This window comes from Salmo trutta, chromosome 11 (assembly GCF_901001165.1).
Source record: "Salmo trutta chromosome 11, fSalTru1.1, whole genome shotgun sequence".
Taxonomy (NCBI): Eukaryota; Metazoa; Chordata; class Actinopteri; order Salmoniformes; family Salmonidae; genus Salmo; species Salmo trutta.
In genome coordinates, this window is record NC_042967.1 from 4,155,427 (window position 1) to 4,178,764 (window position 23,338).

The following is a 23,338-nucleotide window of genomic DNA, read 5'->3' on the forward strand; positions in this document are numbered from 1 at the left end:
ACCGCTTTGCTTTATCTTGGCCAGGTCGCAGTTATAAATGAGAACTTGTTCTCAACTAGCCTACCTGGTTAAATAAAGGTGAAATAAAAAATAAATAAATAAAAATAAGATATTATTGGGATGCACTCATTGTTAGTACATTGAAAGAATCAAACTTCAGAAATACGACTTGAACTTTTCAGACTTATATAAAAAACACAACACAAAAACCCAAGCCATTGTGTAGTTTTTTCCCCTTTATGCCTTTCTGTGAATATTTACAAAACCATAGACCTATGTACAATACTAACTCGCAAATGAACAAATAAACTACGGACAGCACAAACAAACCAGTTTACATAATGATCATATTTTTTTTTATATGTACACCGAAACTGGCAAGATGATAGCATGAAACAATGTAAGATTATATGTGATTGTGTTAAATAAATTCAACTATCTATCAAGAGGTGTTGTGCGGTTTTAATCCAATAAGACAAAATGCCAGGTTACTTGGCGCTCCGGCAGACCTACAAAGAAGCCTAGCTCTGGTCCAGGGCGTTAGTGCGACTTGCTAAAGCTGTGAAGGCTCAAGCCGGGATTCCACCCGACCACACTTTGTCAGCTATGCACCTTTTAAAGGCATTGTTTCTGCAAACTCTGTATACGTCGGCTTAATCGGAAATTACCTTAAAAATGTCAAGCGCTCTAATGCAAATCTACCACTGATCGGATTGAATGTCAGCCTAAGCGGTAGCAATCCACCCTAACGCCCTGGACTAGAGCTACAAGCAGCTCATCATCTAACAGCAATGAACGATAGAAACTAGAGTAGCTGAAAAAAGACTGGCGCTACACTGGTCAGTCTGAAAAGGCAAAACAATCAACACAAATGACGCAACACTGCATGTAAAAAAAATAACCAGAACTTGGCATAGTATTCAGCTATGCTCACTCTTCTGAAAGATTGCCCCCCAAAAATCACTTTGAAGAACACAGCCAAGTTAAATACAGATCTCTGCTCGTCGCAGAAGAATGGCCCGACGGCCTAATGCACCTTTTCAAAGCGCTTTTAAGAAAACACGTGCAACAGGCACAAAATAAAAGAAAGATGCCAACAACAAGAATATACTTGGTGTTTTTTAGGCAAAGCAGTATTTAACTGCTGTCTTGTAGTGTCAATTTTGAAGGGAGCGAGGAAAAGCCCCAAACTGACTATACAGTGTCTTAGGTAGTCCAAAAAGAAAATTCACAACACATTGATGGTGGCGTTTCCTTTCCCCCCCCCTTCACTCTAACCCAGGGGCTCTGGGGTGCAGGCTTTTGCTCCGGTCCAGCGCTATTAACACACCTGTTTTAAATAATGAACTGACTGTCTTTCAGTCAGGTGTAGTTTCATCAGGTGAATTAGTACTGGAACTAAAGCATTCACTCTCCAGGACTGGGTGTTGGAGACCCTATAACATCTCAGCACTAGAAACACACACACTACAGCCTCAAACCCTAATAGTGTTACCTTTAGCGTGTTCAGAAACGTCCATACAACACTTGAGGATGTCAAAAAACACCAGAGTCCAAAATAATCTAAATACAACAATCTGTGGTGCGTTCTCAACATTGTTCGTCTCGTTTTGAAGCGAAAACAAAACAAAAATGTTCACATACACAACACAGGTTGTTGCCACTCCTACACAGTCACTCCCCCAGTCTCTCCCTCTTTTTGTCTCAGAGGACCATATATAAGGGTATCAATAGCTAGGTTTCCATCCAATTGGTGACAGATACTCTCAAATCCGCACAAAAACTATATTCACATTTTCCCACCAGAGACGCTTTTCCATCAAATTGACTGTGCGTGATGATGTAGCGCACATACAAATACCTTTTGCTGTTAAATTCCCATGTACCAAATAAAAAATACAAGTTAAATGGGTTTCCATCACATTTTCAACTCTACGGATGGTTTTCCCACAAAAACTGTTCCGTTATATAGCGAGTCTACCCACTCTGGTACAGGCACGTGCGCGCTGTACAGGCACGTGTGCGCTGTTGGCTAGTTTTCTTTATTTGTCAAACGGCTGCCACGCATCGATGATCACGTCATCAGAATAAGACCCACGATATTTATTGGAAAGGAGCATCAAGCTCATCACCTTGCACTTTCGCCACCCTGTGAAGTTCATCCTCATTTATTTCATCTGTAGCCTAATAAACGACGTGCTTTCCTGACGCGTCGTAGTGGGAGGACCACACACGTCATCGCGCGACTCCAAGTTGACTTCGATATGATGGTTATTACATCAATAGTTCCACCGACATTTCTCGCATACTTCATATTACCGACACAAAAAGATCCCACCTTGTCTAGCGTATTTCGTTTTGTTGACGTTTGGAAAGCGTACCGAATAATGTTGTTTCCATCAGGCCCTGTCGTTACATTTTTGACCCGACATTGACCCGTACTTTACTGCATAAGAAGGTTGGATGGAAACCTGCTTAACGAGATGTAGGCTACATTCCAATACCCACATTAGCGTACCACTTCGAAGACACGCCCACTACATTGCTTCCTTAAGCGTCAACTCTGTTCCTTAAGCGTCAACTCTTGTTTTTTGACCGTCAGCAAAAAAAAGATTACAGAGTTGACCGTCACTGCTGTAACGTTACGGAGTGGACCACGCCTCTGTTTTGGCTTCCTTCATTCTAAGTAGCACGCTAGTGTGGATACTGTGGAGCTATTGTCGTGTCCGTCCATCAATCTCTCAGTCTCTCCGTCAGTCTTCTCAGCACACCATGATGGGCGTCCCGTCGTCCTCGCGCCGCTGGTTCTTCTTGAGCAGCTGGATGCGGTTGTGACAGTAGAATTTGATGGCCCGCCAGTCGCGCCGGTTGGTGACCAGCAGCGGGCAGCTCTGCAGGCAGCGCTCGCAGTCGGCCTTGGCGGGCACGCGCAGCTCGGCGATGTTGCAGGTCAGGTGCTCCTCCACAGCGGCGCGCTCTGCGTCCGACCACGGGCGCTTGAGGACGCCACGTTTGCCTGTGCGGGGAGAGGGTGAGTTAGTACACATAGGGATGGATCTGTGTAGACATGTCTTTGTGGTGGGCTGTATACAGTACACACACTCTACTGTGTACATACACACAAGACAAACTTCTGTATTGGTCTTGAATGTCTCAGCTCTTTCGGAGTATGAGTATGGAATGAACACACACACACCTGATTTGGGCCCACCTGAGCCTCTCCTGCGGCCGGGGAGCGAGGGGGAGAGGGGCGATGTGGAGGAGGGCGTGACCTTGAGTTTCCTGGCACGCGGCGTCCTGCTGTTGGTCCTGCCCTTCCTCACCATCAGCAGGCTGTGAGGGGCCACCTCGCCCTTCTCCTTCCGCCTCTCGCCGTCAGAGTCGCCCTCCGAGTACGAGTCGGCCGAGTTGCCTGACATCACTGTAGGGGGAGAAAGAGAAGGGTCAAATACATGTAAATGTTTCTCAACTTCAACTACAACGCTGGTCCTCATCATACTAAAGGGCAGTCCAAAATGAACAATCACCATGAGACGACGCGTAAACTGTTTAACCCTCTAGAGTTGATTGACGCACAGCTGCGTCAATCTAAGTAACATAATTTAAAAAAGAATCCCCATCAAAATGTCAGTTTAAGCTAGAGATATCTTTTTCAATCCACCGCATCTGCCGATGTCGCACTTCAGCATCTGCGGTGAAAGGTGGCAGAGCCAGAGCGGTGATTTTCAGACCATGAGACATCCCGAAAATCAGTCATCTCACGAAAAGCTAACCTTTCTCTAACGGTCATCATGTTTTGTTCCATCCGTTCCATTATATCGAGCAGGTTGAATCAAGCGTACTTAATATACAGTAAATGAGAGAAAAATAACTCCACTTCTAGCGTGACTATTCAGGTCTGACGTACATGTTAATCCTCAGTGTCTCCTTACCGTCAAGCTCCAGACAGATGTGGTGGAGGCTCATCCCCCGGAACAGCACGCCGTCTCTCTCCCCGCACAGCACCACGCGCCCCACTCTACCCATCAGCCCTGGGTCCTGGCCAATCCCACCGCAGCTCTGCGTCACGTGGTACTCGCGCTCCAGGAAGTGTTCCAGGCGCTCTACGGCGTTCCCACCTGGCTGTCCTGGCTCCTCCCCCTCGCCGAGCAATAGCAGCTGCGTCAAGATGGCGACCTGGCGCCGGACGCGGGTCTGGGTGAGGGCGCGGGGGTTCCGGGTGCCGCTGGAGCGGGCCAGGCTCCGGAGGAGGTCGGTGCCACGGAGGGGGGTGGCTGGGGAGTGGTATGGCCGGGCGAAGACGTACGGGTTCTGGGGATCGACGCCGACATCTTGTCTGGTCTGGAGGAGGAGTTCCAGACACGGCTCGCAGTGCGGTGGCAGGATAAGAGGCTGGACTCTTCCTCGTTTGCCCTGGACACCTACTCGAGGCAAATGTGGAAGGACGAGACGCTCAAAGGGCGAAAGCGATGCCTCCAGGGGTGTGAGGGCGGGCGGGGCGCCGGGGGGCACTGGCACGGGGCACTGGGGGGTGACACGGGAGCGGTATTCGGCTATGGCCAGTTTGGAGACCTCGCACTCACGGCGACGGTTGTAGAGTATGAGCAGGGCGAGGGAGGAGTGGCACAGGAGGCGCCAGGCCTCGGCGGATTGGAGCTGGCGGGACAGTGAGAGGAAGGCAGAGTGCTGGAGCCTGCGGAGGTAGAGAACCAGGGAAGACAGGGAGGAGAGGAGGGGCAGCATGTGGAGACGTCCCGAACTGAGGGAGAGGGAGGGAAGAAGAGAAAGAATGAGGGAGAAAGGAGCGGGAGAGATTAGTTTCAATTGCAGGCGTCAGTTATTAATTTATTCAAAGCACAACAAAAAAATAAAGCATCTATTTAAAGTATGTACTATACTCATAACATTTAACATATTGATAACATCACATCAGCAGTTTGAAGTTAATTTTAAGTCCGTCTCAGTTGACTGATTTAGTCATCCAATTAAAGCATGCTAAAAGCATTCCTACTGTTTTACATTCCCCAATGCTAAAGCTGAGCAGCAGTTCAGTTTGCTGGCACTTTGCTGATCCATCAACTGCTTTCTCAATATCCATTTGATGAGGTGAATCTGTCCTTTAGGTGAACGAGTCCTTTAACGGAGTAACTCACCTCAATGACTCCTTCTCCTTATCCTCAGCTCCACTGTCGTCTTCCATCATTCCGTTCTCCTCCTCCTCTTCATTTTCATCCTCTTTCGGCAGCCGTTCCATCTCCTTGGGCGTCTGCTGAAAGACGTGGGGAAAAGCCGCCTCTGCCTCTTCTTTGGGCTTCACCACCTCAACTTCCACCAGATCGTTCTCCTCTTCCTCCTCCTCTTTTTCCTTCTTCACTTTGCGCAGTCCCGCCTTTCTGGGCGGGGTCACAGCCGCCGGAGGCGGGCTTCTCTTCAGAACGGACACGGCCACCGCACTGCGCCCTCGGGGTGGAGTCAATACCAGGGGGGATGAGTTTCCCCCAACGGCGGAGGAAGGGGATTGGGCAGTGGGACGTTGAGGAGACAGGGAGAACGCGGCGGCGGCCCCCTGTGGTGGCTTGTGGGAGTTTTGCTCCGCTCCTGATGATGACCGAGGTTGCTGCTGGGACTGAGTGTGGTGTGTGGCGTGCGCGGCCGCGGCCGCCAGGTGGGGCATAAAGCGCTCGATGAGCGCGGCGCGGATCTCAGGCTGGTTGGTGTGGTGCTTGTCCAGGTGGCGCCCCAGTGAGCGGAAGTGGCGGCCGCAGTAGGCGCAGCTCAGCTTCTGGGGTGGCACGCCCATGCCGACCCCCCTGGCGATGTTAATACTGATGTTCGCCGTCGTGTTGGGCCCCAACGGAGCGGGGGATTTGAACAGAGAAGGGCGAGAAGAGGTGGAGGAGGAGGGAGGGGGGGAGAAGGTGAGGGGGCGGTATGAAGAGGAGAGGGGAGGGCGGCCCGGGGATGTCCGGTGAGGGGTGGTTCTCTTTTTGGAAGGGGTGGTGGTCCGGCGGCGTTTTCGGCGGCGAGGTGTGCGTCTCTGACCCCCGTCCTCGCCCTCCTCATTCTGGGGATCCGAGTCGCTGGCGTTGGAGTGGGAGAGGGGGGAGGAAGAGGGGGACAGGGGCCAGGAAGGGGTGAGGTAGTCCTGGGCTGAGAGAGAGGAGGGCACGGGCCCGGACTCTTCCTCCTGAGAGAGAGACAGCGAGACCGAGAGATGAGTGGTGTTTGAGCCAGTTGTGTAAGTAGAGCACAGACAAGTGACATGTACATAAGACAGACTGTTTAGACCAGTGGTTCTCAATCCTGGTCCTGGGGACCCAAAAGGGGTGCGTATTTTTGTTTTTCCTTAGCACTGCACACCTGATTCAAATCATCAAAGCCTGAAGCATTGATGATGAGTTGATCGTTTGAATCGGCTGTGTAGTGCTAAGGTAAAAGCTAAAATGTGCACTCCTTTGGGTCCCCAGGACCAAGGTTGAGAACCACTGGTTTAGAGTGACTGAATGGTGGGTGCCTGAATGAGGAGTGTTCAATGAGAGCGTTGAGTGAGCAATAGTAGTATATCCCAACCCTTGAGGGTACATTAGACAGGTGTATTGAATGTAGACATATAAAACAAGCACATCAGTATAATATTAAGTGTTGTAGAAATATAGTAGGTGTATTTTCGTACCTTTTTGATACTGTTGTTCTCAGGGTCAGAGATACACTCATATCTCCCTGAGGAGACAGTACCACGGAAACCCTGGAGGAATATAGGCCCCATTAACATTCATTATTACCCCCTGGTGCTGTCAATCAGGCGGTCAAACCAATTACAGTAGCTACTCAAAAAGCACTAGATACTATAATCAGTCAAATACAGTAGTCAGCCCAGGTGAAAATACCCAGATATGTATTACGGCGCAAAAAAAAAAAACAACGATTTCTGCTGGAAAGAGCATTATTTCTTCCAAGTAAAAGTAAACAGAGCAGAAATGTGTTGCATGTGATCCAATCGCTAGTTGCAGTACTTACAACTTGCCTCGGATAAACAAATCATGGATATTGTGGCATACTGTCTATTCAAAATGTAACTATTTTGGAGTTATTTGGCTCACTGCATGTAATTTTTTCCATCAGGAAATATAAGCTGTACGCTGAAAACACTATTCACCAAATAGAAAGGTGGGTAAACTGCATTTGACTTGCATTTACGTTCCACTACATCCCAGGTTATATCGGTACCAGCCATCGCTATGGCTACAGTTACTTAGGCTCTAACAGGTACATCATCATGGTTACTCACCATGGCAACAGTTACTTAGGCTCTTACAGGTATGTCGCCATGGTTACTCACCATAGTGTTGTCTCCCCACTCGGTCAGGCTGTAGTCAACGGTGATCTCCTCTCCCTTGGTGATGTCTCGGATCGCTATGACGACCAGACGCACCTGGCTCCCACAGTGTACCTCGCGGATGCGGCAGTTTGGAGGAGGGGGGTACATCACCGCCGCCCCCCTGCCCCCGCTGGATCCCTCCTCACCTAGCTCTGAAGACCCACTGCTGAAAGGGGAGAGGGAGGAAGAGAGATGGGGAAAGAGAGATGGAGAGGGAGGGAGAGAAGGAGAGGGAGGGAGAGAAGGAGAGGGAGGGAGAGAAGGAGAGGGAGGAGAGAAGGAGAGGGAGGGAGATAGATCAGCATACGTAGACCTATGCACACAAAAATCAGCAAAAATAGCAGACACTAGCTAATCAGCTAAGACAGACAGACACTCTCTCACACACACACACACACACACACACACACACACACACACACACACACACACACACACACACACAGCTACCCCACGCAAAACAGCACAACTATACAAAACATTAGGAACACCTGCTCTTTCCATGACATAGACTGACAAGGTGAAAGCTATGATCCCTTATTGATGTCACTTGTTAAATCCACTTCAATTGGTATAGATGAAGGAGAGGAGACAGGTTAAAGAATGACTTTTAAGCCTTGAGACAATTGAGACATGAATTGTGTATGTGTGCCATTCAGAGGGTGAATGGGCAAGACAAAAGATTGCCTTCGAACGGGGTATGGTAGTAGGTGCCAGGCGCACCGATTTGTGCCAAGAACTGCAACACTGCTGGGTTTTTCATTTTTCAATTTCCCGTGTGTATCAAGAATGGTCCACCACCCAAAAGGACATCCAGCCAACTTGACACAACTGGGGGAAGCATTGGAGTCAACATGGGCCAGCATCCCTGTGGACCGCTTTCAATACCTTGTACTATACATGACAAAAAACACACACACCCCACACAACTATACACACATTACGACACGCACAATTAAAAAGTACACAAATGTTATCAAATAAAAAAACATTTTATCATAAAAATAACACCATGAAATGAAATCACACACAGTCACACTTACCAGATCTGAGCAGGGTCATTGATGTAGCATGGGCCATCCAGCGTTGGTCGTTTGTTCTCTGCAGCCCCCTTACCATCACCTGAGAGAAGAGTATAAAAGGATTACACACCAGCACAGACACACATGCACGACTGCACACACACACACAGACACGCACGAAAGGACACACACACACTAAAGGTCATCACCCTTTTCCCACCTAAACACATATGCACATCACACACCACTCACACACAAACACAGTCAGTCACACAAACATTTATATAGGTCAGCAACCCCCCCCCCCCTGCCCCTCTTCCACCCACAACACACACAATCCCGGACACATGCACACACACTCAAAAGGACACGCACTACACAACTATTACACACACACGCGTCAACACAAGAATCGTCACTAAAGGACAAACAAACACCTGGACCGTAGCTGTGTTCAGAGCTCTCCTCCTCATCCTCTGTGACAAAGACGCGGTCGCACACTTTCACCGGAGTTCCCTTCCTTTTCCTCCCACAACCACGTCTGTGGAACACAGACAGACAGACAGACAGACAGACAGACAGACAGACAGACAGACAGACAGACAGACAGACAGACAGACAGACAGACAGACAGACAGACAGACAGACAGACAGACAGACAGACAGAGAGACAGAGAGACAGAGAGAGAGAGAGAGAGAGATTATCATTTTATCAATGCCCCAGCCGGACCAATCTTAACATCAATCAAGTAGGAAAAGCAATCAATACACTGATCACCAATAGGAACCCAGTCTCAATTTCTGTATCCAATTACTTTCAACCAATAACAACTGAATCATTGATTCATTTATTGATTCATTTAGACTATGCTGAATGCACATAATTTGGGCCAAATTCTTACTGGGTAAATTGGTGTTGAAGGGACATTTGTGAATCACAAGCCACAATACAAGACACTGATCCAAGGTCTGTGTTGAGTTTCACTCCACTACCAGGGATTCAGGATACAGGAATGGTAAAGTGATCCAAGATCTGTGCTTACGGTGCAGATTCTAGCCATAGCGTAAAGCCACTTGTAAGAGCAGAGGATACACTAGGAGCTGATCTGAGCTAATCTTTCTTTGCCTCAAGCCTAGCCGTAACCATTCAAATCCAAGCACTAGAAACTGGCTTTGGATCCGTGTGATTTAGGGCAGTTTTTCTACACACACATGCTGTTTTCTGTAATTCTTTCTATTTTTTCCTTACATGACATTGAAAGCTCTTAAAACTAGGCCATAGGAAGACAGTGCCTTGGTTTCTCAAGTGTTCATTACTGCGTGTGTGTTTGTGCGTGTGTGTGCGTGTGTGTGTGTGGGAGTGAGAGAGACTCTTTGAGCAGAGATATCAACCAGACTCGCTGTCTTTGTATTGATCTGCCCCTCGCTCTCCATCTGGACTCGTGATAACGTGTGTGTGTGTGTGTGTGTGTGTGTGCTTGCCTGCACTTTCTTGTGTGCACACTCTCTCGTGTGCACACTCTCTCATGTGAGTGTGTGTATGTCTGCACGGTCACTCATGTATGCCCATACTTTTGTCTACTAAGCTTGGGCCTAGTTGCTCTTTCTTAAAGTAACAGCGTTCTTTTAAATGCTTTTCACCCATTCCCCATTGTATAAGGTAATTACATTATCTAGAATGGCCTGTAATGGAAGTGCTATAAGAGGCATTAGCAACAACTGATTTACATACAGTACAGTGGTTCATAGTGTGTGTGTGTGTAGTACTGTACCACAGCCTTTCTAGCCTAGTCAATACTTCACGTTAGGTTGCATACACTACATGGACCAAAAGTATGTGGACACTTGTTCGTCGAACATCTCATTCCAAAATCTTGGGCATTAATATGGAGTTGGTCCCCCCCTTTGCTGCTATAACAGCCTCCACTTTTCTGGGAAGGCTTTCCAATAGATGTTGGAACATTGCTGCAGGGACTTGCTTCCTTTCAGCCACAAGAGAATTACGCTTCGGTCACACCGACATCGCATTTTTGGTATACCAGAATTACATTAATTTCCAATGAAACGCTGCGTTTTGCTTGCAGCACTGTGTCGCAGAGGCAGTTGCAGTGTGTTCGGTGTGGTTCATACGTTGAATTTATCGAACGTATGTGTCAAACTGTATGTGTAGGTGGCTTGACAGAAATGGTAGCAGAAGGTGAACGTTGAACTTTTGTTGCACACATATCCAGATGACGCTGCGTACTATTTCGCGCAAGGACACTGTCAGTGTGATCGAAGTGTTAGTGAGGTCGGGCACTGATGTTGGGCGATTAGGCCTGGCTCACAGTCGGCGCTCCAATTCATCCCAAAGGTGTTCGATGGGGTTGAGGTCAGGGTTCTATGCAGGCCAGTCAAGTTCTTCCACACCGATCTCAACAGACCATTTCTGTATGGACCTTGCTTTGTGCACGGGGGCATTGTCATGCTGAAACAGGAAAGGGTCTTCCTCAAACTGTTGCCACAAATTTGGAAGCACATAATCATATAGAATGTCATTGTATGCTATAGCGTTAAGATTTCCCTTCACTGGAACTAAGGGGCCTAGCCTGAACCATGAAAACAGCCTCAGACCATTATTCCTCCTCCACCAAACTTTACAGTTGGCACTATGCATTGGGGCAGGTAGCATTATCCTGGCATCCGCCAAACCCAGATTCGTCCTTCGCCAGATGGTGAAGCGTGATTCACTTTTTTTTATTTATTTTTTTACTTAAAAATATATATTTTGTCATTTAGCAGATGCTTTTATCCAGAGCGACTTAGTGCATACATTTTCATACTGGTCCAACCGTGGAAATCAAACCCACAACCCTTGGCGTTGCAAGCGCCATGCTCTACCAACTGAGCCGCACGGTACCTCCAGAGTCGCTTGGTATTGCGCACGGTGATTTTAGGCTTGTGTGCGGCTGCTCGTCCATGGAAACCCATTTCATGAATCAACTGCCAAACAGTTGTTGTGCTGACGCTGCTTCCAGAGGCAGTTCGGAACTCGGTAGTGAGTGTTGCAATCGAGGACAGATGATTGTTATGCGCTTCAGCATTTGGCGGTCCCGTTCTATGAGCTTGTGTGGCCTACCACTTCGCGGCTGAGTCGTTGTTTCCGCTTCACAATAACAGTACTTACAGTTGACCGGGGAAGCTCCAGTAGGGCAGAAATTTGACAAACTGACTTGTTGGAATGTTGGCATCCTATGACGGTGCCACGTTGAAAGTCACTGAGCTCTCCAGTAAGACCATTCTACTGCCAATGTTTGTCTATGAAGATTGCATGGTTGCGTGCTTGATTTTATACACCTGTCAGGAACAGGTGTGGATAAAATAGCCGAATCCACTAATTTTAAGGGGTGTCCACATTCTTTTGTATATATAGTGTATTTCCTAACCAATATGTTCCAATGGAATTTTGCTTATATCGCCTTCATGGTTTTATGGGTCTTCAAATACAGCAGAGGGGGACAAGTGCGAAATTGTCTACTACTATGTGTGTTTGTGAATTCTACATGATTCAATGCACTACGACCACACATTATATAGTGCACTACTTTTGACCAGGTCATATCGCCAGTCTCTAGGATTTATCATGACATGTTTACGTAAGCCCAACCAGGATTGAGGAAGTAAGTCCATAGGAGTTTCTCTTGGTGATAGTCCATTGTGTGTGTGGTCTATTCTAGCACTGTCTAATCAGATTTCTCTCTTCTCCATTCCATCTGTCCTTCACTCTATCACTCTCTTTCTCTTCCTACCATTGATTCTCTCCATTCCCCTATCCCTGCACATCTCTCCATCTCCCACAAACAAACACACTCTCACACACACAGCCCGCCTCCTTTACCAACCCACATACACACACAAATACACAAACAAGTCCTCACTCAAGACCAACATGTGCACACACAAACACACACCCTCTCAGGCTTACAGGCACACACACATTCTCTCCAGCCAAGCTCACATGCACGCACACACACACCCCTCCCCCTCTCTAAAGCTCACATGCTCACACACACACACACACACACACACACACACACACACACACACACACACACACACACACACACACACACACAGACACCCCTCCCCCTCTCTAAAGCTCACATGCTCACACACACACACACACACACACACACACACACACACACACACACACACACACTCTCCCTCCCTCTCAAATATCCAAACCCACAGTCTCATGTTCCCTCTCTCTCACACACACACACACAAAACGCACACACACACAAAAAACAAACACACACATACAATCTGCACCATACACACTCCTAAACGTCTTCATTTTTCCTGCAATACACCTCTTTTCTCACTCTTTAACACACACTCTCAATCTCCAGAACACATGCGCCATCTATTTCTCTCATGAACGACAGTACGTTTTAATACACACACATCCTCTCACACACTACAGTAGTCTCCATAAGGCACACATGCACACACTCACGCAATCCTCTTCGCACACTCTCCCTCCTCCATGGATAACATTCTCTCTACACGCACACTCCCACCCTCCCCCCACTCAGTCACACACACACACTGTCCTTCCCTCTTTCATAAACAAAGTAGATGCATAAATACTCTCCTTTCCTGTCTTTTACACACAAGCAAACACACTGCCCTGTCTAAGTCACACACACACACACACACACACACACACACACACACACACACACACACACACAAACCTTCTCTCTGTATCCCCCTTTCACACACACCCTTCCCTTTTTCTCTCTGCCTGCAGAACACACACACACACCCTTCTCCCTCTGACTCCAGAACAAACACACACAGGCACACACATTCTCTCTCCTGCTTGCTCTCTCACACACACACACACACACACACACACACACACACACACACACACACACACTCTCTCTCCTGCTTGCTCTCTCACACACACACACATTCTCTCTCCTGCTTGCTTGCTCTCACTCACACACACACACACACACACACACACACACACACACACACACACACACACACACACACACACACACACACAATCTCTCCTGCTTGCTTGCTCTCACACACACACACTTTTTTTTTTCCAAGACAGACAGTCATTCTCCCTCCCTTCTCTGTTTCAAAAGTGCACGCACGCACGCACACACAAACACACACACACACACTTCCTCACCCTCTCTCCATCACACACCCTCCCCTTCTCTTTCCCTCTCACACACACCCTCCCTCATCTTGCTCTCTTCCCTTTAAACACACACACACTCTCGGTGTGTGTGTAACACACACACCCCCCTCTCTCCCTCTGTGTGTAACACACACACCCTCCCCTTCTCTCTTCGTCACAAACACACTCTATCCCTCCATTTCTTAAAGACAGACACACACACTTTTCTTCACCAGTCTTCACTGTCAGTTTAAAATCACTAAACAAAAACTCAAATCTCTCACACACACAAAATATGATACCACAAAATGTTAGTCTCTTACTAAACTATTCTTTCTACTTAGAAGACAACACACTAATGGAAAGTCAGAAACACATTCTCTCTCTCTCTCACACACAATCATCCCCTTTGCTTTATCCCTTCTACAAACACACACACCCCCACACATTTCTTGGTTACACATAAACACACTAGTCCCTCACACACAGACCACTCCTCTCACACACACACACACACACACACACACACACACACACACACACACACACACACACAACTCATACACCCTCCCCCACTAAGCAACACACATGTATGCACAAACATACTCTTCCCTCCCCTTCCCTGTACCTCTCTCACACACTTCCCCTCTATCCCTCCCTCCCTCACACACACACACTCCCCCTTTATTACACAAATATGCTCACCCTCACGTACACACACGTTCTTCACAGTCTCTCTCACAGCTCTCTCCTCACACACACTCTCCCTAAAAACACACCTTATTTCTTTTTCTCTCCCCTTTTCCTCACACTGCTGCTCTCCCCCAACACTTTCTCTCACACAATCTCTGAAAAACACACCTTTTCACTTTCCCCCTTTCTCTCCCTTACACACACATACACACCACACACACACACACACACACACACACACACAACTCCTCCCCTCCTTTCTCTCAAACACACACACACAACACAACTCCTCCCCTCCTTTCTCTCTCTCACACACACACACACACACACACACACACACACACACACACACACACACACACACACACACACAACTCCTCCCCTCCTTTCTCTCACACACACATTCATCCACACATGCCACCCCCTCTAGCACACACACCACACCCCCCTCTCTCTCTCTCTCTCTCTCACACACACACTCTCTGTGCTCATTCCTCTCACACACACTCTTGTTCTCTTTGTCACACAGTCTCTCCACACAACACGCACCCCCTCCCTCTCACACACACATACTGTGTCTGTCACGCACACACTCTCCTCCTCTCCAAAACACACTCTCCCCCTCTCCAACACACACCACTCCCCCTTGCCATACACACACTCCCCCCCCCTCTCTCTCACACACACACACACACACACACACACACACACACACACACAGTGTGTCTCTGTCACGCACACACTCTCCCTCTCTCCAACACACACCTCCCCTTTGCTCACACACACACACACACACACACACACACACACACACACACACAATCCCCTTTCCCTCCTCTCTCACACACACACAGTGCTCATTCCTTTCTCTCACGCTCTCTCCTCTCCCTGTGTGTGTGAGCTCTCTCTTCTCACACAACCACACACAATTTGCTAACTACACAAGTACAGTAGTTGCTAAATTAGCTAGCTACTATAGCTCATACAGTTCTTACACACACACCCCTTTCCCCCCTCTCTCTCACACACACACTGTGTGTCTCTGTCACGCACACACTCTCCAACACAGACACACACACACACTCCTCCCCTTTGCTCTCACACACACACAGACACCCCTTTCCCCCCCTCTCTCTCTCTCTCACACACACACACACTGTGTGTCTCTGTCGCACACACTCTCCCTCTCTCCAACACACACACACACACACTCCTCCCCTTTGCTCTCTCACACACACACACACACACACACACACACACACACACACACACACACACACACACACACACACACTCCTTTCCCTATCTCACACACACAGTGCTCATTCCTTTCTCTCACGCTCTCTCCTCTCCCTGTGTGTGTGAGCTCTCTCTTCTCACACAACCACACACAATTTGCTAACTACACAAGTACAGTAGTTGCTAAATTAGCTAGCTACTATAGCTCGTACAGTTCTCTCTCTCACGCGCACAGACAGACACACAGACACAGACAGACACACACACACACACACACACACACACACACACACACACACACACACACACACACACACACACACACACACACGTATATATAATATATATATATATATAGCTGCTTTGTGAAGTGGGTAGAAACTATTGCAACTAATGAACACTAGACTATAATTTATACCAGTTTCTCACACAATGTCTCGCACAGAATAAGTTAATAACGAATGTGTTACGCGTTACAATTTTCCTTCAACACAGCGTTAGCTCAAACACGCGCGTGCGCACACACGCCATCTCGCTCGCGCTGTCACACGGTCACTTCAGAAAAATACCTTTAAATGTCGCTATGGCAACTCATTAACTAACTGCCTAAAACCCTCACCCCCGAGGTGTCGGCGCCGGTTTGGTTCCCTCTCCGTCGCTGTCCAGGGTTGGTGGCTCCCGGTAGTCGAAGAGCGAGCGTACGGTCTCCGCCATGTTAAATATCGACTAGTCTTCTCAGTTCCTTTCTCGCTCTCCAGCTCTCTGGACTAGCTCACCCGAAGGTTATTCTAGCCACTCCCATTGCCTCAGAGCGGAGGGGCGAACAAATACATAAACAACAAGCTACTAAACGATACGTTTTGCTCATATATTGTTTAGCTCATATATAACACGTAGTTAGTGACTGTTTAAAAAAAGAACATCCATACATTGTGGTAGTAGTGTCGTTTTAAAGGGAATATGCTTAGAATGCTTATTCTTTGGAAGTACGGTAAAGATCCAACCCTACATATACAAGCAATGGACTCGTCCGCGGAGAGAGGACGAAAAAAAATGTTGTTGCCTACTGCCTACCCGTTTCTAGGGGAAGACTTGATTATCTCGTTAACGGTCTCTTTCTGGATTTACCAGCGAATTTAAACACGTTTTCTTGCTGAGAGTACTGTTTTACCTCTGCAAGAACTCCAAGATATCATCAGAGTTGACTGAATTAAACTGCTGAGGCAACTTGATTGTGCTCAGTAGCGCCATCTAGTTTATTACCCTACATCAACGTTATTTACCAGCACCCCTATCCTATCTACAGTTTGAGTTATTCTGGTACAATGAGCGGCGATTTTAGCATGTAAATCTTGGTGGGGCAAAAAATACATAAATTGGGATGCATGCCTGCACAACCACTACACAACACAACACATTAATTGAACTTTAACGGTGACAAACGGTGCCCACAAACTGTTACGGCCTACATAAAGCTGTCCCAACAGCAGTCCCAACACCTTACCACTGCTACACCTGGCTATCAGCGGAGCCTTGTCTGGCAGCGAAACAGTTCATTCAGCCCCATTTACTGTCTTTTAAAACAACATAGCTGAAATGGCTGACTTGCTTAAACAAATGTGGTTTCTACTGACAATTGCCATACAAACTATGGCATAAAAGGGATAACAAGCGGATAAGAGGCAATCCGTAATTTCCATTAAAACATTAATGAGCGATGACAGAGGTAGTCAATATAACTTTGTTCAGCACTTTTGAAATGGGCGTTCTTACAGTGTTCTCCCTGTACACCAAGTCAGAACCGTAGTATAAATAAAGAGGGCATATAAGCAGACAATGAAAGCTCTTACAATATTCAATGATTATATTTCTCAAAAACAGGTTATAGGCTACATGTGCACCACCAAGTCAGAACAGTAGGCGAAATTAAGAGGTGAAAATAGACTAAATTATTAGGGTGAGGCACATGGGCTACTAACAGCTTACTACACAACATACACTTAGTATAACTTTCTTAGCTACAGTATACATATCTCCCTGTTATATTACATCATTTATGCAGCAGCATACAATACATTTTTGGACTCACCTTGTTGTGCTGTGCTCACTTGAACAGGAAAGTGGCGTGGCGGTCCTTTGTGTGCAAATTTTGTCATCAAACTTTGTCATCAAAGTCTGCCAATCTCTGGATTTATGGTGGTTTCAAGACAACTGGGAACAACAACAACAAAAAGTTGAATCATGATGACGTCAGTGATCTTCAGGTCGTAGCTCTAGAAAGAGGCCCGAGTTCTGGATTTACAATTGCGAGTTGGATGAAAGTTCCAAAATTTTCCCAGTCGTAGCTCGTTTTTCCCGAGTTCCCAGTTGTCTTGAACTAACTAAAGTCAGATTTTGCAGTTCCGAGTTAACAATTGTTTTGACCGCGGCACAAATCATACTTCATTGACAGCATGGCCAATGTTGAATGTTTATCATTTTAAACTAGGAAAAGAGACTCTTAATCTTAGACTTGGGACCACACAGCCATCCCACTGAATAGCAGGATTGACATATTTCATTTGTGAGCTAATATATTTAATTTGTGTGTAGCCTCCTGTAAGATGAGAAAATTCACTGTGTGCTCTCATCCATGTGCACATACACACACGTCAAACAATAGTCACACACACAAACCTTTATAATAGAAGAGTAGGCTAATATCACACACACACACACACAAACTACACACATGTTTTCCCTGACATACAGTACAGATATTATTGCACTGTAACACACACACACACACGGATACACACATACACACACTGATATACACACATACACACACACACACACACACACGCCATTTGCAGAGCTCCTCTCTCCCCCTCTATCTCTGTCAGACACACACAAATACACACGCACAGACACTCATTCTCCCTCCTACGCAAGCGCACAGACAGACGCACACACACACACACACACACACACAGCCAGACAGACAGACACACACACACATTTCCCTCTCTCGCCTTTCACACACACAGCTCTCTCATATACCCATCCCCCCTTTCTTTCTCACACACACATGTCCTTTCTCTCTCTCACTCACTCGCATACACACACATCCTCTCTCTCTCTCTCACACACATAGGCACACACACACAGTCACACATAGGCACACACATACAGGCTCACACACACAGTCACACACATACAGGCACACACACACACAACCGCATGCACATGCGCACACACACACACACACACACACACACACACACACACACACACACACACACACACACACACACACACACACACACACACACACACACACACAGGCACACATACAAACACAAAAGCACACGTACAGACACACACTCACACACAGAGGCATGCACACATTCTCTCTCCCGCTTGCTCTCCCTCTCACACACGAACACATGCAGACACATGCATGCGCACACACATTTTCTCTCCTGCTTGCCCTCCCTCCCTCCCTCCCTCACAACACACACACATTTTCTCTCTTGCTCGCTTTTACTCTCTCCTCCTCTCTCCTTACCTCTGTCTCTCACCCCCCCCCTTTCCACAGGCATCCTGGCTGCCACTCCTTCTCTAACAACCACACACTCACACTCACTCACCCTACTATCTGTGCACACAAACACCCCCCCCTCTCTCTCTCTCACACACACACACACACACACACACAAACACACACACACACACACACACACACACACACACACACACACACACACACACACACACACACACACACACACACACACACCCCTAAAACACACACCCCACCTATTTTACCCAAACATACATCCTGTCTTTCCTTTACAGTTAAACATCAACACACACACCACACACACACATACACAAACCCAAATGTAACCCAGCCTTTTTTTTCTTACTTGAGCCTCTCCCTCTCCCTCCTGCTCAAAAATCATTAATGCGCGCACACACACACACACACACACACACACACACACACACACACACACACACACACACTCACCCACACATATCCACCCCCACACACACATACACACACACACTACTCATCACTTGCATCGAGAATGTTCTTAAGCCATCCGGTCCTTAAGCCAAACCGATCCAAGAGACAATTCAAAATATAATCTACATACATTTATTTCATCCTTTCTGCATATCTCAAAGTCATACATGAATAATAAATATGGTTTCTATATCTTCCCACACCACACCAGAGTTTATATGAAACACAACAAAAGAAAATCAGCAACAGGAAATGTTAGTACGTTAGTTTGGAGTGTTTTAACAAAGTATCCATCAGTACTATGTCTAACTACTTTATATACCAGGGTTGGCTGGCATTCTCTAGTCACTCGTAGGCTCAGTCACTGGTAAACTTTCATTTACAAAGCCATTTTGGGTTTACTAGCATTTTATTTGTGCATTTTTATTGTTCAGAAATGTGGTGGGTACTCTCTTCGTTCGCAGGACTTTATCCTGCCAACTGTTCCAAATTTCCAAACTGAATTTGGTAAAAGGGCTTTTATGTACTCTGCGCCATCGGCTTGGAACGCCTTACAAAATACTTTTAAACTGGAAGAACTTGTTCCGATTGGTGTTTTTAAATCATTGATTAAGGATTTTGAGGCTGATTCCCTGACCAGTCAATGTTTTTAATTCGCTGTTTTATGATTTTGTTATACTCTTGTTCATTTCTATGCTGTTTTACTAGATTACCTGTAGTTTTTCATGTTTTCTGTCTGTAATGACAGACAACATGTCATTAATTGTGTAATGACTTGGTGCTGCCTATCTTGTCCAGGAGCCCTTCCTGGTTAAATAAAGGTTAAATACATTTTTAAAACTACTGTCTCTCAATCTCATCAATGAGGCCTAAACAACAGATACAGGGTTAGATCTGTTTGCATCCTCCTACTGGTTAATATTAGGATTGGGGATAAGGTAATCTGATCCTACATCTGTGGTTAGGGGCAACTGGCACTACACCAAGAGGTCATGGAAAAGGGCTAGTTGCTCCAGCAACCGTATGTATTCAAGTCAGCGTAAAAATGGAGGAGACTTTGCTACAGTGCATCTCAGTCTACAAAGGTACTAAAAACAATCCAGTCTGGCAATTTCAATTTTTCTTAAAAGTCACACACACAAGAATAGGGATGGCCATCCCTCCTCTTGGAGAGCTATTGTCTGCAGGCTTTTCCTCCAACCCTGCACGAACACACCTGATTCTACTGATCAGCTGCTCAAACCGCTCTAATTTGAATTGCGAACATGGTTTAACAACATCCCTCCTTCCAGCCCTACCAATTTGATGGCTACGCACAGATATTATAAGGGTCTGTTTCAACGGGGTTCATATAGTAATGATTGGGTTTTAAAAAATAATATATATATGTAGCAACCAAAAAAATGTTAACAAATCAAAATTTATTTTATATTCTTCAAAGTAGCCACCCTTTGCCTTGACGACAGCTTTGCACACTCTTGGCATTCTCTCAACCAGCTTCACCTGGACTGCTTTTCCAACAGTCTTGAAGGAGTTCCCATATATGCTGAGCACTTGTTGGCTGCTTTTCCTTCACTCTGCAGTCTAACTCATCCCAAACCATCTCACTTGGGTTGAGGTCGGGTGATTGTGGGGGCCAGGTCATCTGATGCAGCACTCCATCACTCTCCTTCTTGGTCAAATAGCCCTGACACAGCCTGGAGGTGTGTTGGGTCATTGTCCTGTTGAAAAACCAATGATAGTCTGACTAAGCGCAAACCAGATGGGATGGTGGATTGCTGCAGAATGCTGTGGTAGCCATGCTGGTTAAGTGTACCTTTAATTCTAAATAAATCACTGAGTGTCACCAGCAAAGCACCCCCACTCCATCACACTTCCTCCTCCATGCTTCACGGTGGGAACCACACATACGGAAATCATCCGTTCACCTACTCTGCATCTCACAAAGAACCAAAAATCTCAAATTTGGACTCAACAGACCAAAGGACAGATTTCCACTTGTCTAATGTCCATTGCTCATGTTTCTTGGCCTAAGCAAGTCTCTTATTATTATTGGTGTCCTTTTAGTAGTGGTTCCTTTGCAGTAATTTGACCATGAAGGCCTGAATCACGCAGTCTCCTCTGAACAGTTGATGTTGAGATGTCTGCTACTTGAACTCTGTAAAGCATTTATTTGGGCTGCAATCTGAGGTGCAGTTAACTCTAACGAACTTATCCTCTGTAGCAGAGGTAACTCTGGGTCTTCCTTTCCTGTGGCGGTCCTCATGAGAGCCAGTTTCATCATAGCGCTTGATGGTTTTTGCAACTGCACTAGAAGAAACTTTCAAAGTTCTTGAAATATTTTGGATTGACTGACCTTCATGTCTTAAAGTAACGATGGGCTTTTGTTTCTCTTTGCTCATTTGAGCTGTTCTTGCCATAATATGGACCTGGTCTTTTACCAAATAGGGCTATCTTCTGTATACCAGCCCTACCTTGTCACAACACAACTGATCGGCTCAAACGCATTAAGAAGGAAAGAAATTCCACAAATTAACTTTTAACAAGGCACACCTGTTAATTGATATGCATTCCAGGTGACTACCTCATGAAGCTGGTTGAGAGAATGCCAAGAGTGTGTAAGCTGTCATCAAGGCAAAGGGTGGCTACTTTGAAGAATCTCAAATATAAACTATATTTTGATTTGTTTAACACTTTTTTGTTGTGTTGTTTCATAGTTTTGATGTCTTCACTATTATTCTACAATGTAGAAAATAGTAAAAATAATTTAAAAAACCCAGAATAATTAGGTGTGTCCAAACTTTTGACTGGTACTATATATATATATATATATATATATATAGTTTTTTCTACCTTAAACCGGTTCAGAACTGGATTAGCAGAGTCTGGAGTTAGAGAAGGGCTGGAGCAAAAGCCTGCATTCTCAGTGGTTCTCAAGTAGGAGGAGCTGCACAGCTGGCATGTTTTGGTCCCTCTACTCACCACTAGAGGGCAGGGCACAGCCTGTATTGGACAGCTAAACTCATCACATCACTTCAAGGCACAATATGTGAGATTACCATCCACCAGTAATAAAAAGTTCTGGGACGAAGTTTCCCCTGGGTACAGATCTAGGATCAGCTTCCACTCCCCAATCCTAACCTTAACCATTAGTGGGAAAAATGCAAAACTGACCCAAGATCTGGTTTAAAGGGCAACTACACCGAATGAAATAGCCTACCCTTTCTCATACCTTGTCATAACCCAAAAAATGACCAATGTTCCATTGTTTGTAGTCTCTAAATGGGTAGGAAACCATTTAAGACTATTGGGATGCATCTTAATGTGAAACAATTTGTGGTGATTTCCATCTAATGCATGATACCGGCTCACAAGGACTGGAAATTGATATCACCGTCTTGAACCAGAAATCTACACTCCATTATCAAAGTGGATCCTGTGGCTGTCACCAACATTCCATCTCATTTGTGGGATTGTTTTGGGATCCAGGGGCCAGTTCATCAGAACATTTAATCCATATCAAAATGGACCTGTGTTGTATAAAATTCTGTTACCCTAATCAGATTGGAAATTTTACGGTATGGCCAAACAAAATTTTAGTTAGTTACTAGCCTAACGTTCTAACCGCTAGGCTACATGCCACCCAGTGGCCTATGTTTGTTAGCGGCAAGTGAAGCTACAGCGCAGAGCCCTTGTTAGAAAAGTATGTCTTGAATGACCAAAATTGCTTCAAAATCAACTCTGTTTTGTCACACATTGGTTGTACAGTATGTAGTAATATACCTTCTCATGCTTTCTCT

The 23,338-nt window shown here is 46.2% G+C and overlaps 1 protein-coding gene across 1 annotated transcript; it reads right to left on the reverse strand.

Annotated features, from left to right (window-relative positions):
- Positions 1–216: 216 nt before the first annotated feature.
- LOC115202111 (uncharacterized) lies at positions 217–16,305 on the reverse strand. The gene is made up of 9 exons (XM_029766002.1): positions 16,143–16,305; positions 8,838–8,941; positions 8,422–8,500; positions 7,340–7,544; positions 6,674–6,745; positions 5,154–6,187; positions 3,933–4,759; positions 3,197–3,421; positions 217–3,016 (listed from the first exon to the last, which is right to left on the reverse strand). Exons 1-9 carry the CDS (start codon positions 16,235–16,237, stop codon positions 2,763–2,765), a joined length of 2,895 nt encoding a protein of 964 aa, XP_029621862.1. The 5' UTR covers positions 16,238–16,305; the 3' UTR covers positions 217–2,762.
- Positions 16,306–23,338: the final 7,033 nt, after the last annotated feature.